Raw genomic sequence first — 15,401 nt, 5'->3', positions numbered from 1 at the left:
GTATTTAAAAAAATTGTTAAAAAAAATTATTTTTCTTAAGAATTTTTCAAAATTGATGTTTATGTATTTTAAGTATCTTTGCTTTAGCTTTTAAATGTAATTGATTGCTATATAGTGTGTATAGCTAGAGACCATGGCAATTTTAAAATGCTCAATTTATTGTAAAAGTTAATGCCCCTGTATAACAAACTTTTTGCACATCAAGTTGTTTTGATTTTAAAAATTTTTGATAGGGATCAAATTTTTTATTTTTTTTTATTTGTAGGCTAATATATTCTTTAGTTGATATGGAAAAGAAATTAGCAAAATCATTACCATAAAATGTAAAAATTACTCTTTAGTTTGCTTATCATCAGATACCATAAATCATATAGCTTTTTACTTCTCATTCAAATTACTGATATTTGATGTATTTTTTTAAAGGAAAATTGTAATCTGTATCACATTTATATATGTTAAATGCAATTGATTTTAAAATTTAATGTTAATATCCAGAGTATTTTCTCTAATTACCTTGGCTTTTACAGTCTGAGTAAAAACTAACTGACCAGTGAAAACATTTAAGAAAATTGAGAATTTAAATAATGTTTAAATCAGTTCTATTTTATTTTTAAAGTATATCCTTAAGAAATAATTCAGCAACCAGGATTTGTAATTATCAGAAAAAAGTGGTTTGCATATAATTAGTACTTCAGTCTCAGTAAAAACTTTAAGGCCACCAGTAATTTAATTATGGCAACTATGAAGATGCTCTATACTGCTCTTTGTAGAGTAGCCATACTATTTTGATAAAGATAGAAAGATCAAAGTTTGTAGCCAGCAATTTCTTAAAATTGAAAGAAGAGTTCACGGATTTGCATCGGCTGAAAAATACTTAACCGAGAAACTTATTCAAGTAACATGTTTAAATGTTTGTCAAAAAATGCAAAATACAATTCGAAAGTCTGGAAGGTTTTTTTATGCAGCAAAATTAGCTGAACCTTGGTTGCTGCTGAGGCATAAAATAGAACATTTAAACTTCAAGTCAACTAGCAAGTCGTTACCTGAGACAACCAATGGATACAAAAAAAAAATTTCTGATGAAAAAAATAAATAAAACGGAATTTGAATTCGCCAGATAAATAAAAGATTATGATTTAAGAAAAGAGAACAAAATATTCTAAGTCCTCAGTAGAAGGAGGCTCTGTCGTAACCTGGTGATGATTTTTTTAAAATGGACTGGGTTCAATTGCATTCATTCCAGACGAAATGAATTCACGAGCTTACTAAAATGTCCTAGCAAGTTATCTTTTCCCAGATGTAGAGTTTCTTGCTGGAGAAAATTTGAGGAAAATTAAATCTTTCATATATTTGACTTTTCATATTTTCCAGAATTATTTTCTAAAATTATATTTTGAGATTTTAAATTTAGCTAACTTAACTAGAAATTTTTTTAAATATTAAAATTTATTGAGGTAATTTATTTTAGAAAGTTTGTAACATAGACAAAACCGTTTTTTAACATTGTTTTCAAGTGATGAGTAATATATACTTAGTATGATTTAGTGTTTAGATTGGTTAAAAAAAGTTTAAAGCTTATGTATCCTAATTACTGATTCTAATTTATGCATATGAGGGTTTATGATTTTGATGAGTATAAAAAATATATGATAGCTTAGAAATTTGAGCCTTGTGGTAGGTATTTAGGTATATCAGTAAAAGAGTGGTTGACATGCTTTTGGCTTTTTCTGCCTTACATTTTTTTCCCATTTAAAACTGCATGTTTAACACTATTAATTTAACCAAATTTTATATTTCAATTATTAAAGTTAAATATGGCATCTGCAGTTTATATGTCATTTTTGAGTACACTAAAATTTATTCAATCTCAAAGTAGTTTATTATTGAAAAAAACACAAACTTTTTGTGAGTTGAATACAAATAATTTATGGTGTTTGTTTCACAGAAGAAAATATTTTCCCCCCATCTAATCAGGGGTGCAGAAAGTATCCTATCACATGAATAAGGTTCTGGGAGGAGGATAATTCAAGTTGCCCTGGGAAAATTTTCTGTCATATTAAAAAAAAAAATTGCTACATAATTTCTCTATAAGTAAATGCATAAGAAGAAATTTTTTTGTTTTTATAGGTGATAAATAAGCATTTATTTTAAACAACTTGAGAATGTTTTTGTGTTTTTCTTTTTAACCAAAACAAATTAGACTACTTGACTTCTGACTATTGTTAAATTAAATGTATTTAAAAAAAAATAAGACGTAAGAAAGAAGGAAAAGTAAAACATCATTTAAATATTAAAGTATATATTTTAAAGTTTACGTTAAAATATTTTATGTTATTTTAAATGTAACAGGAATAACTTAATATGTCTAGAATTCAATAAGTTTATGATTGGAATCTTAAGTTTAGTTTTTATAAATTATTACTATTTCAATATATTTTGATTTCTATTATTTTTGACACATGCTAGTTTATTCGAAAATTGTGTAAGTCAATTTATTTATTTATTCATCAATTTATTTATTTTGGAAAAATTATCATCAAAAAATTTTAACACATTAAAAAAAAATTACAATTTTGGGGGAAGTTTAAAAAAGAAACTGTTCTGAGTAAATATTAGGCTTAGAAAACTTTTTACATCTCTTCACCAAATTAAATCTTATTAATTAGTAAACACAAAACATCTCAACCAAATTTTATTTCTTATCTCTTAGTGTATATTCCTAATTGGGTACTTTGTCACTTCAAAAAATTTCTTTATAGATTTAGTATTAATTCATAAGCTTTTTTCATCTTAATAATTTATATAAATAATTATTAGGTTACTACAGGGTATCCGCACACCTGGAAAGTCATGAATTTCGGTATTGAACAAAATTTGTCATGAAATGTCATGATTTTAACTATTTTTTAAAAGAAAATCATGGAAAGTCATGGATTTAGGTCACTGAAAAATCTAATTTTTAAAATGGAATTTAAAAATATCTCCCCCCTCCCTCCATTTCATGATAGTCCTTATATCTGAATTTGTAATTAATTCCCCACTCACAGTCATATTTTATTAAAATATAAAATGTTTTTATCATGTTCTTTAAAAGTTATGGTGTTCTTTCAAAAAATGAAAGAAAAAACATCATTTCTAGATGGAATTATCTTTTAAACTTCTGTGATTTCAGAATTTTTGTTATTTTTTATTTTATTTTATCAATTTAAAATTCTAGCTGAAGCAAGCCAGTCATTGGCGAATTTTTTTTAATTCTGAAATGAGAACAGAAAAATCAGGAGTATTTCTTTCCTTTCTGATAAACAAGAAAAGTATCATCTTTAGAATATAATTCTGCAGAAAAAAATTATTTGCTTTTGTATTTTTTTTCAACTATTTTATTGCTTCAACTCTTTCTTTACTCAGTTTTTTTAAATTTAAAATCTTTAAATATGAGGATGCAGAGTATAACAGTTTTGGTTATACCTATCATTTCAATTTATGTTCTTATAATGCTTTTTTAAATTTCTTGTTGTGTTTTTGTCTGAGAAAATAGTAACTTCGTTAAGTCACGAAAAATTCTAGGAATTAGTCATGGAAAGTCATGAATTTGAGAATCTAAAATGTCTGTTTCAACCCTGGCTATTATTTTCTGAATTCTTTTTTAAATCTTAATTTATAATTGTGTTATTAAATCTAAAGTAGAAAAAAAATTATTTTTAAAAATATTTAAAATAAATAAAAATAAAAAGAGTACATAGCTGCATTTCTCTGTAAAATAAATAAATTCCTACTTGTTTTTAAAGTTTTACCAATTATTTTGATTGCCTGACCTACCTCATTTTTTAGTGGACCTAAATATCTACCGTTTTGGGTATTGAAAATGATCCCAGTTATTTTTCTATTTATTGTTTATAACCTTAAATGACTGTAAATAATACCTTTCACATAAGTTATCTATAGAATGTTTTTACTAACAGTTTTTTCTCTTTTCCATCTTACTTTTAGCCCTGATGTCTCAGAACATATAAAATGTACATTTCAAAAATCAAAGAATTTTTTTTTTTAAATAGTTTGGTAATTTTAAAGCTAGCCAGTCATTTTCTTCAAAAGAAAATATGTCTAAAAATAATTAGAAAAATCTTTAGTTTAAAAGCTATTTTAATTTAAATTCTAAACTAGTATTTTAAAGATATCTGAATTTAATGAAAAATATAGTTATCTTTATTAAAAAATATTTTAAAATTTTGCTATTAGTGCTGTATCTTTAAAGGTATTTCTTTTCATATTTTCGTCAAAAAGAAATTTTCTAAAAGATCTTTTGGCAGCTTAAAAGTTTTTTTTTTTTTTAATTGTAAAAGTTAGTTTGTTATTTTCTTAAATTCTTCTAATTATTATTTAGTAGTAGAAATGCATCCTAATGTAATTTTTTTTTACCTGTTCAGATTTTAAAATTATAACCCCAATTCGAATTTTAAAACTTTGTTGAAAATAAGAACACACTTTAATAAGTGCATTTTGCCGTGCTGCATTATTAAACTTTTCAAAACTGGTTTCTAATTTTTTATCAAGTAAGTTTTTCTTTTAGCTACTCATTTTCTTCTACCAGTTACAAATAGGTTTTTTTTTAATTTTTTTAAAAAATCTAATTTTTTTAAAATTTTTTTAAAAAAAACTAACTTCTTGTAGTTATGTCCTGTTGATGTCCCGTTATTCTTTTTAATTGGGGCATATGTTGCACTAGTAACAGATGATAATAAATAATGAACTTTGAAAATTATACAAATAATGATCCAAAGCAATGTAACAGGATATAAATTATACTTGTAGTAATGACACTCACTTTTTCTTAGCTCTATTTTAGTTATTTTCCTTACGAAATAATGCATAATTCTTAACATTTGATTTCTTCAAAACTATACCGCTATGGGAATTTTAGAAGTGATGTAACCATTCAAGTAGAGAGGGAAGCTCAAAAAAATTTTTATGTGCAAATCTAATGTTAAAATGAGATTTATTTAGACCAACAGCCTACTTGGAATGTCTGATGAGACAAATATATCCTGTCAGATTCAAGAGGTTTAAATATAGTTCTTTTAGAAATTTTGTTAAAATTTTTTTTTTTTCCCAAACATTTTCGTAGCAGTTGAAACATTTTTATTAATTTATTTTTCACTTAAAAATTTTGAAAGGTAAATTAGATAACTTAACTTCATCACTTGAAGTAGAAATGTGTTCTATTTTAACTCTTTTTACCTGTCACACATTTTAAGTAGTGGAGCTAATTTAAGTAAATAAGTTTCTTAGAAAGAAAAAACTTAATCTACTTAATAAACTTAAACTAAATAAAACTTAACTGCCATTTCAGTTATTTTTTGAGTGTTTATGAGAAACATATTGAATTACCATTTACAATTATAAAGGGTAAATAGGTTATAATTTTTTATTTTATTTGTATGATACATTTAATATAAAACTGTGTACGGTCAACATATGTAATTAATATTATTTAAAACTGCATAGAAATATTAAGAATTTTTGTACCACTATTGCTAAATAATATCTTTAAAAAGTTTAGAAATATGGTTTGTGTATGAATTTATAATAATAGCCAAGCGTAATTATTAGGCTTAAATTTTATCTCAATAGAATCAGAAACTAAATCAGAATCAATACTATGAAAAAGTTCAAGATCTTTTAATTGGACAATTTCAATTTTGATTTTTTAAAATCAGTTTATCATCAAGAAGTAGTGAAGATTGTGAAACAATCGTAAAGTTTGGAGAATGGCAGTGAGCGGGGTATGATGCTCCCTTGTACCACATAATATTGTTTCTGTAAGATTATATATACACACATAATATTGTTCTATTATTATTTAACAAATTTATAACTGCAGCCACGTATTAAATGATTAAAAATTATTTTCTTGCTTATTTATTAAATTTTTTATTTTTTTTTACAGAAATTTGAACGTTGTTGTTCCCACGTTCTAAATCTTACAAATAGTTTATCCGAGAAAGAAGCACATGATGCCCTTAGTCAAGCTGTAAGTTGTTTCTCAACCTGTAATGTTTTAAAGTATTGTTAGTTTTATGTCTTAACTTTTATTTTATTTTTATGTTTTTAGCTATTCAATCAAATGCTATTTCTGCATATTTTTGGACTCTGCCTCGTCCATTGTCATAAAAAATAAGCAATTACTTTGTGAAAAATCTTATAATTTTTAATAATTTGCTATTTTGTCATTTTAAAGCGTGGGTGACACTTTTCAGTTCTGGAGACTGAAATCAGTCTTACGAAAAATCAGCAGGACTAAATTTTATTGATTAATATATTTTCCCCATTTTCTTAAATTAAATTATTTCTTTAAAAATGTAACATTTTTGGTTAAAAATTTTAAAAAAAAAAAAAAAAAATTGCATTTTTATGAAAGCATTGTTATATTTCTCAATTATTGTGAAATAATCAAGTAATGATATCACACTGCAATGAAAGAATGGTGTCAAGACTTATATTTATCTTGCTATTGCCAATCTTATTCTTAAAGTTCTGACAAATGGGATTGATTTGAACAAAATTCGTACTATAGCTGAATCTATATCTGCCTTGATTTACCAGTCCCCCCTCAACATATTGACATATATCTATATATATATTTAAAGAAGAAAAAAACTATGGTAGTACTTGGTCAGAAAATAAATAATAATGTAGTGAAAAATAAAGGGAGATATGAATGGTTTCAAGAAAAAGTTAGTGGTTTATTATTCAGTGCGAGGTGTAAAAAGATATGCAGTCAGACCTCTATTTAACGAAGTCGCTAAATCCCAATAAAAAGTTCGTTATATAGAAAATTCATTAAATAGAAAATCACCTTTTGAAATACTTAAACAACACAAAACGGGTTTTAAATTTATAAATTCTACAGATATTAAAATAGCAATTGATATACCTTCATCTTGTTAACTAGTATCTACTATTTATTTTTTAGTTTTAACCATGAAAGAAATCTGCATGTAAAGCAAGAATAATGCAAAACATTGTGTTATACTATCGTGCTACATACATTTTCCACTAAAAAAAGCTAAATTTTTTTTTGTATAAATTATAGCTGCATTTATTATGAAACTACTTTTAAACATACATTACCACAGTGTTCTTAACTTTAATTACTACTTATAAAATCTGTTACTTTTGTTTCAGTTTTTCGTTGCAAACGAAAAGGAAAAGGGATTTTACTGCTTTCTTTAAAAGTTCGGCTTCAAAAATCAATTCAAGATCATTTTCCCCACCATATAATGCGTTAACAAGTCTGAAATGTTCTGAAATATGGGAAATAGGGAAAGTGGATCTCAAAGAAAAGTTCGTTTAGTAGAAAATTCACTTCGCTATTTGGTAGTTATTTTAGAAGAAATTTCTAAAATGTTCTTGGTTCCTCGAAAAAAATCGAAAAATAGAGAAATTCGCAAAACAAAAGTTCGTTCAATAGAAGTCTGACTGTACATGGTTAGCTGTTATTTTTGTTTTGTTTATTTTGTTCATTATGGTTAGTTGTATTCCTGAATTTATTTGCACGCCTAAAACTATGGTGCACATTGCACACCTTTCAAGAATTCCATTATTTTAAAACTGGCTTAGCCATTTTACCTTAATTTTTTTTTAAAAAAGAAGGAAGAAGAAGAAAAAAAGCCCATTAAGGAATGAATTAATTTCTATTTTTATTCAATAATTTACTTTACTTAGATAATAAATAATAAAATAGAAATCTGATTTTAGTATTCTAATAAAATGATTATTTTTTTGCAGCCTGTTTTATGTAATAACCTCCCTATTTTTCAACCTTAATTTTTATTTTAGTTTTGCTTTAAAAACATTAGTTTTTTCATTCAAGAAATTTAAGTGTGTTATATGCCCATTTAAAGAAAGCTAGGCATCTTAACTTGTCTGCTAATGTTTTATTAAATTATTATTAGAAATATATGTACGTAGTAGAAATTATGTGTATCAAATTAGTTTTTTTAATAAATTATTGTTTGTTTTATTAATTTATGCAATTGTTCAAATTTTAGGTTTGTAAAAATGCCCAAGGCCATGATGATGTTAATATTGGTCTTTTAATCGCTGTTTTAATTGATTCCAATAACGCTCCTAGAGTAAGTATGGACTATAATCCAATTTATATATGTCAGTTAAGTTAAAGCAAGTTTATTTCCTGAACTTCATTATTCAATTCATGTCTTAATATTTCTTCCAAGATAATTTTGTACAGAGAAGTGCTGAAATATGCCACCTATTGGTTGGTTATGTTATTAATAATGTTGATAATACTATTTATTTGATCTATGTTGTAGCTTTGAGTCAAATCCATTTGACCACAAAAATGTAATACATATTATTAATGTTGCGCATCATAGATCAGTTTTTATTGAAAAATAAGGATTTTAGATTGTGAGGAATTTTAGTCTGTAAAATATAGTAGCATATGATTAAGATATAAATTGAAATGATACTGTCATTAAAGCCTTAGGCTGGCATTGTATAGGACTGAGACTATATCACAAGTGATACTTGCCTACCCAATTAGAAATTGATTGATATTATCTTGTCTGAGAAGTAATGACGACTAGGAAATAATGCTGACTACAGTGCCACCATGCTGTTGGTTTTAAATTTGTCGAACATGAACCTCCATAACCGTCTGGCGAATAGCCGGCTGTTCTGGATATTACTTTGTGATTAAGATATTCAAGCTTCACATGTAATGTTTAAAAGACTGCATTGTGAACAAAAAGCTCTGTTAGCATTGTTGGTTAAGGCCTTAGGCTGGCATTGTATAGGACTGAGACTCTATCCCATGTGATATTTGCCTACCCAATTAGAAATTGATTAATATAATCTATTCACCTTGTCTGAGAAGTAATAGCGACTAGGAAACAATGCTGACCACAGTACCATCATTCATGCTGTTGGTTTTAAATTTGTGGAACATGAACCTCCATAACCATCTGGTGAATAGCCGGCTTTTCTGGATATTACTTTGTGATTTAGATATTCAGGTTGTAAAGGTGATTGTAAAGATTAGTTCTAAAAATGGATAGTACTTTTTTTAATATCTTTAGTTTGTTGTATTTATATTTGGGAGGGATTGAATTATGCATTGTTAAGTAGAGACTGGTGTTCATCTTAATAGTCTTGTATGTGTTGTTTTGCACCTGCAATTCTTATTCTGCAAGTAGGTCAGATATTTGCTGCCTATCAAAGATCATCAGTTTTTTTCCTGCTTTTTCAGAGTTCCCATTATATAAACTCCAATAATCCAAATTATCAGTTATTCAAATTGCTTTATAAGATAAAAGAAGGCAAATAGTTGATACTTTTTAAATTTCAAGGCAAAGATTGACATTGAGTTATATTTTTAATTCAGATTGAGTCTGGTCTTAATTAATTTGGAAATTTGAAGTTCTACTTAATTTTGAATCCTAACAGTGTAATAGAAAATTGGCTTCTATAAACTTTAACTCTCTAAGCATTGAGCCCCTGGGTAAAATTGTACTGAAAGTTCCCTTCTACGCACTACTTTCCCGTTGAATAAAATGAGAGAAATCAGTGTTTTGATGCGGGAAAGCCTGCAGCTAAAAGTTGGTAAAAAGCTGGGACTAACACTCGATGGTTGAAAATTTTGCAATATAATAATAACCAGGCATTTTTATTTAATTAAAAGGAATTACTCATACTTATTACTTTGTAGCTAATTTACTTATTGTTATTGGATCGTTAATTAATTTAATATTGCTATATTGAACTCATTTTTTCAAACAATTTTATAATTAATTATAAAATTATTTATTAACCAATTTTATAAGTTAATTATATTTTCTTTTTTTAGTTTTATCGTGACCTAACGTATTTGGTTCGAGATGGTTTCAATTTAGTCATTAATCATTTAACACATATTATAGTTGAAAAATATAGCAAATTGCTAGAACCGAGCAGGAATCAAGTAAATATACTTATTTCTCCAAAATACTTTTCTTTAAAGTTTACTTTAAAAAACATTTTGTTTAATATTTAATATGTTTTACTTTTAGCTACTTTGGATTGTTAAAGAAATGATAAAAAATTCAGTTACAAATGTTGACAGTTTATGTTTTCATCTCCTTCGTCAGATAGCAGGTTGGTACCATTATTTCTCTGTTATAAATGTCTAATTGTATGCATTGTATAAAACCAACAGCTTAGTAAACTCGCAAAATTGAACTAAAGACTTTCTGTAACACAGTATGATAGTGTAAAGTTTTTTCTGAACAAAAATTTCAGAATAAAATAATATAATTAAGTCAGTATTTATTGCATTAACATAATAATCTGATTCCAAAAATGAATATAGAATTAGTAAGAAAAAAAATGTGAACATGAAATCACTTGATTTGTTCAAAAGTAGAATTAAATTTATTTTTAATTTTTTTCAAGATATCACAAATTTTCTGTAAAACAGCAAGACGCTGCCCAAATCATGTGCTTCTGTATTATGTGACTAAATTTTTAGATGCAAGCAATTGATAACTAATAATTTCATTAAAAAAATGATGTTTAATTAATAAAATTCATTAAGTTTAGTTATTCACCTTTTAATTAAGAACTATTTTTAGTTACCCAGCATATATAACTGCATGTCTTAAAGTATATGAAAATTGATTGAAATTTTCTAGAAATTTAATGCACTACTTTAAAAATTTAATGTTTCTATGAAATGTTAATATTAAGTTTCCAATTCATAAATTAACTCACCTCTCTGTGACTTCTTCTATTTTCATTTGTTTCTCTTTAAATTTTATAAATGTTATTTTGTGCACAAACATGAGTCTTTTATATGTCATTTTACATTTGTGTCATTTTACTAAAAAAAAATTCAGATAATTTCTTCCAGCAATTACATGTCTATAAACATATTCAAAATGTTGTGAAAATATATTTAAAATTCATCATATTTTGATTTACAGGCGGGGATTTATCAACAAAAAATTTATGGTTGACTGAAGCCTTGTTAGATACTTTCATTGAACATAGGTAGAGTCTAATTTTCTTTGCAATTTTTATTTTGTGGAATTTCTATTAATTTATTAAAAATTGTGTACTGTAATAGCTATTCGTAATTTTAGTTTATATGTCAAATCTTTGTTTTTTTTATTTTTGTTACAGGATATGGGTTGAAAAATTTAGTGTTTTAATAGCTACCATTGTATATACTTATCTTCGATTAATTGAAGATCACATATGGCCAAAATTCAATTTGTTAAGGCAAAAAGAAATAGACTTTTGTATTTCCTTATTAAGAGAAAAGGTACGTTCCTATCATAAATTGCACATATAATCGATATTTTGTATTATGATTTTGACGCTGAGAAATGTATGATAAAATATAAAGATTTGAAATAATATTTTAATTTGTTTGCTGTTTGACTTATATGAAATAGTTGTTTGAATTCTATTTCTTGAGGCCTTGTTTTGCTTTATTGTTGCACTCTATTGTAAAAACTAATTTTTAAAATTTTATTTTTTAAGTTTGCGGAATGCCTGATAATTGGTAGAGACTTAATTAGACTTTTGTTAAATGTTGCCCGAATTCCAGAATTTGAAAAACTTTGGAGAGACCTCTATTCAAATCCAGCTCTATTTGCACCAAATTTTACTGGTAAGGAATATTTTGTAAATTCAGTATAAAATAGTATTATATTTTTTAGATTAAGAACATTTCTTGATAAAATATGTCACAAATATATTGAAATGTCACAGAATATATGTAAAAAGTCCTTAAATAGAACTTATATCAGTACAGTTGACTCAAAAATTAATCTTCTATATGGGCCTGGGTTTGAGAATGTAAACAAACAATGCCAATTTTTAAAATTTCTTTTAACAAATCAAATATTTCAACATTATTTTCTATTTAAATGACTAAAAATTTCTACATTGTAGAAAAAGTAAGAGGTAGGGTTAGAAATTATAATGTAACAGTCAGGCGTCAATGGCACCTAAATATTTTCATTTGTTGGCAAAACAGTTTATCCAGGTGTAATTTTAATAGTAGTAAAAAACTTTTTCTGTGTTCATTCTGGACTTTAAAAAAGGGCGGGGCACTAATAACTGAAAAGAGCCCGAAATCATCCCGAAAAGTCCCTAAAAGGAAAAGAAAAAAAATGCATTGTATTTCACAAAAATTTGCATAGCTTTTAAGAAACCCCAAATTTTCACAGTTATTAATTTTATCATTTGAAAAAAAACTTTTTTTTCTTCAAGGAAAATAGTTTAACTTACAAATTATTCAGCTAATTTAACACATTATATAAATTGGTTTTAATATAAGCATCATTCTAGAATTACAAAATGCTAGCGGGTTGTAGTTGTAATGCATTAAAAATATCGAAATTTCAAAAACAATGTCATGGCTGAAAGAAAATGAAAACTTACTGTAATATAGGCCGAAAAAGCGATTGTGGCTTTATGGTGTAATCTTCTTGAATCATGTAGGTGATATGAGATTCTGAAGGATTATGTTTAAAATTTTTGATTCTTGCAAAATTTGTTCTTCAAAATTTGTTCTATTGTTCTAGGTGTTGCACAGTTATTAACAATAAGAACATCAAGGAGGTTTCTCCAGTGTAGGCTTACTCCTGACATGGAAAAGAAAATAGCATTTCTTACATCGCAGGTAGTTTCAATAATGTTTTTCTTTCTTTTTTTAATAACCAAAAATCTTACCTAATCTTTATCATATGTTTAAAATATTGCTGTTTTTTTCACTTCAAAAATTGTACTATATGCTTATTTAATATGAAAAATAAAGCAATCTTGATTCTTTTAGTCTTTAATTTCACATGTATGTGTGTATGAGATCCTGAATTTTGTGAATTTCATATGCTGTTATGTTTAGTAATGCTCAATTGCTAGTTGCTAGTTTCTTAATATTGAAGAAAATATTTGTCTTATCAAGAAAACAAAACGGAATTTCTTCATAAACATTTATGCTAATTGAAAACAAATGTTTCCCATAGTAAATTACTCTTAGTTGTTTTTAACATGTCATAAATGGCAACTGAAGAGAAAAAAAAAGATAATGCATGCTGTCATGTACTATGTTTTGTTTAATTTATAATTAATTTTTTAAAATTTCTTTTTAACTTTAATAGTGAGTAAAAGTATTTGGTTATAAATTTTATTAGCATTAATTTTAATAGTTTTTTCCTTCTTGGTAACAAATCCCTTTTGTTGTTAGCGAATTATCTATATCTATTTCTTTTCTCTAAATATTACTGCCCTTTTTAATAAAAAAATTTATTTTTCAAACATAAAATTTTTAAATTCATGTTTTTTACATATATGTTTTATACATATATATAAAGTGCGATATTGCTTTAAAACTGAATCTTTACTCATCTCCTCTATTGAAAATGAAGTTCGTTTTTATACTTGAAAATTATTTTCTTGCAGGTCAAATTTGGACAACATAAAAGGTATCAAGACTGGTTTCAACGTCAGGTAAGAAGGTTTTGTTAATTATTTAAAATTATTAAATTTTTACTGTGCATGTATTAGGCAGGTAAAGTAGATGTGTAGTTGTGATGTATTAAATTGAAGCATGGGGACATTTATTAATCTTTCTACAATGATAAGATTAAATTTTCATCTTTCAAAAAAATCTTATCTTAACTGTCAAATTCAGAAAAACTTCTGAAGTTATTTATTACTTATTTGGTATTATTATTTTACTAAAAGTTAAAACTAATGCATTTTAACTCAGAAAATGGTTTTAATTTTTACAGTTTTGTGTTAGTTATTAAACTGTTAAAATTTTCTTTTATTTATCAAAATCACTTTTGTTTTAATACAAAAATTCGAATATCAAGCTACATAAATTTAAGTGTTTGCAACTTCATTATGTTTAATTTAGTAACTGTACCATTTGCTCATAAGTGAACACACAATCCAACCAGATAATTTATTGTGTTTAGATAAAAAAAAAAGAACTATATATAAAAATTTGACTAATTATTCAATATCTTCTTTTTGAATATATACGTGTTTAAAATGTACATTGCATTCACTGTAAAAAAATAGAACTTTAAGTTTTTTAAAAACTATTTCAGATTTAGGATTTCAATCTCAAACAAATCAGCTCTATCCAAAATATGAACTATTCATTAAAAGTTTTTAATTTAACCTTACTGATTATATGATTATAGAATTTTCACAATTCTCTTTGAATATCTATTTTATGAGTATATCAGTACTTTCAAACAACAAGTGATTCCACTTTAAAAATGTTTAAAAAAAACTTTGCTACTATTCTAATATGTATTATTTCTGTATCTATTTTACAATTTTTGGATAAATAATTATTATAAGTTTCAAGTATTTTGTGTAGCTTCCTTTTCTTTCTTTCAAAGTTTAAATAAGGTTTGCCTGATTTCTTATTTCATTATTAACAGTATCTGTCAACTGCAGAAAGTCAAACACTTCGCTGTGATCTCATTCGTTTCATTTGTGGCGTTATTCATCCTTCTAATGAAGTCCTGTGTTCAGATATCATTCCTCGCTGGGCTGTCATTGGCTGGTTACTCACTACTTGTACATCAAATGTCGCTGCTTCTAGTGCTAAGCTATCTTTGTTTTATGATTGGCTATTTTTTGACCCTGAAAAAGATAGTATAATGAATATAGGTAAGCATATGTTTTGTTTTATGTCCAACTTTTTTTTGTTTGAAATTATATCTATTTAGAAGTCTTCATCTGCTTAAAGGGGGGGGGGCTAGAGTGAACATCTGAATAGCATTTTTATTTATTGGTCAAACTCTGTCTGTGAGATATGGTAGATTGGCAACACTGATCTATACTTCCATGTGCACTAGCCCTATGTAGTAGCGCTAATGTAGATGAAAATTTTTTAAAAAAAAATATTATGGGAAAACTAAATGTTTTAATTTCAGATAATAAACTAGAATGCATGTCTAAATTATTGTTAAAAAATACTGCATGACTTAAAAATTCTGTTAAATATGTTTTTGTGACAAATTTGTAAAAGATATTCATAATTGTCCCCTTCTCCCCTACTAACTCTTTTATATATAAAAAAAAAGTTATTGTTTCAACATATTTTAAAAGAAAAAAATCATTTTGTTAAAAGTGACATGAATATTCTAGGTTCTACAAATTATCATTTTTTATTTACTTCATTTTAGTTAAAGTGTATTATTATAATAAATTATTCAGTTAAACATTGAAGAATTAAAGTTATTCATTATATGCTATTGCTTTTAATGCATTAATGTTTTTTAATGAATCGATGTCAATTGTATGATATGCTATGTATTCTGCTTTGATATCTACAAAATATGCCATCATATTGACCAAAAAAAAAAAAAAAA

General features: G+C 25.8%; 2 protein-coding genes across 4 annotated transcripts in view; both read left to right on the top strand.

Annotated features, from left to right (window-relative positions):
• The window catches only part of LOC139426007 (uncharacterized), a 491,229-nt gene that overhangs the window by 85,427 nt on the left and 390,401 nt on the right, over window positions 1-15,401 (top strand). The gene's annotated exons all lie outside the window — the stretch shown is intronic.
• Window positions 1-15,401, top strand: part of LOC107447915 (integrator complex subunit 3) — a 55,416-nt gene that overhangs the window by 652 nt on the left and 39,363 nt on the right. For all 3 annotated transcript variants that reach the window (XR_011637247.1, XM_043047993.2, XM_016062953.4), the window contains exons 2-11: window positions 5,945-6,028; window positions 8,049-8,132; window positions 9,866-9,979; window positions 10,068-10,152; window positions 10,980-11,046; window positions 11,179-11,320; window positions 11,542-11,671; window positions 12,591-12,688; window positions 13,468-13,515; window positions 14,466-14,697. Coding sequence is in view for 2 of the 3 variants with exons in the window: in XM_043047993.2 (XP_042903927.1) it covers window positions 5,945-6,028; window positions 8,049-8,132; window positions 9,866-9,979; window positions 10,068-10,152; window positions 10,980-11,046; window positions 11,179-11,320; window positions 11,542-11,671; window positions 12,591-12,688; window positions 13,468-13,515; window positions 14,466-14,697 (1,084 nt within the window). In the remaining variant the exon portion in view is untranslated. The remainder of the gene's footprint in view (window positions 1-5,944; window positions 6,029-8,048; window positions 8,133-9,865; window positions 9,980-10,067; window positions 10,153-10,979; window positions 11,047-11,178; window positions 11,321-11,541; window positions 11,672-12,590; window positions 12,689-13,467; window positions 13,516-14,465; window positions 14,698-15,401) is intronic.

Source organism: Parasteatoda tepidariorum, chromosome 7, assembly GCF_043381705.1.
Source record: "Parasteatoda tepidariorum isolate YZ-2023 chromosome 7, CAS_Ptep_4.0, whole genome shotgun sequence".
Lineage (NCBI taxonomy): Eukaryota > Metazoa > Arthropoda > Arachnida > Araneae > Theridiidae > Parasteatoda > Parasteatoda tepidariorum.
The sequence above is the reverse complement of the archived record's forward strand: the minus strand, read 5'-3'. Positions and strand labels throughout refer to the sequence as shown.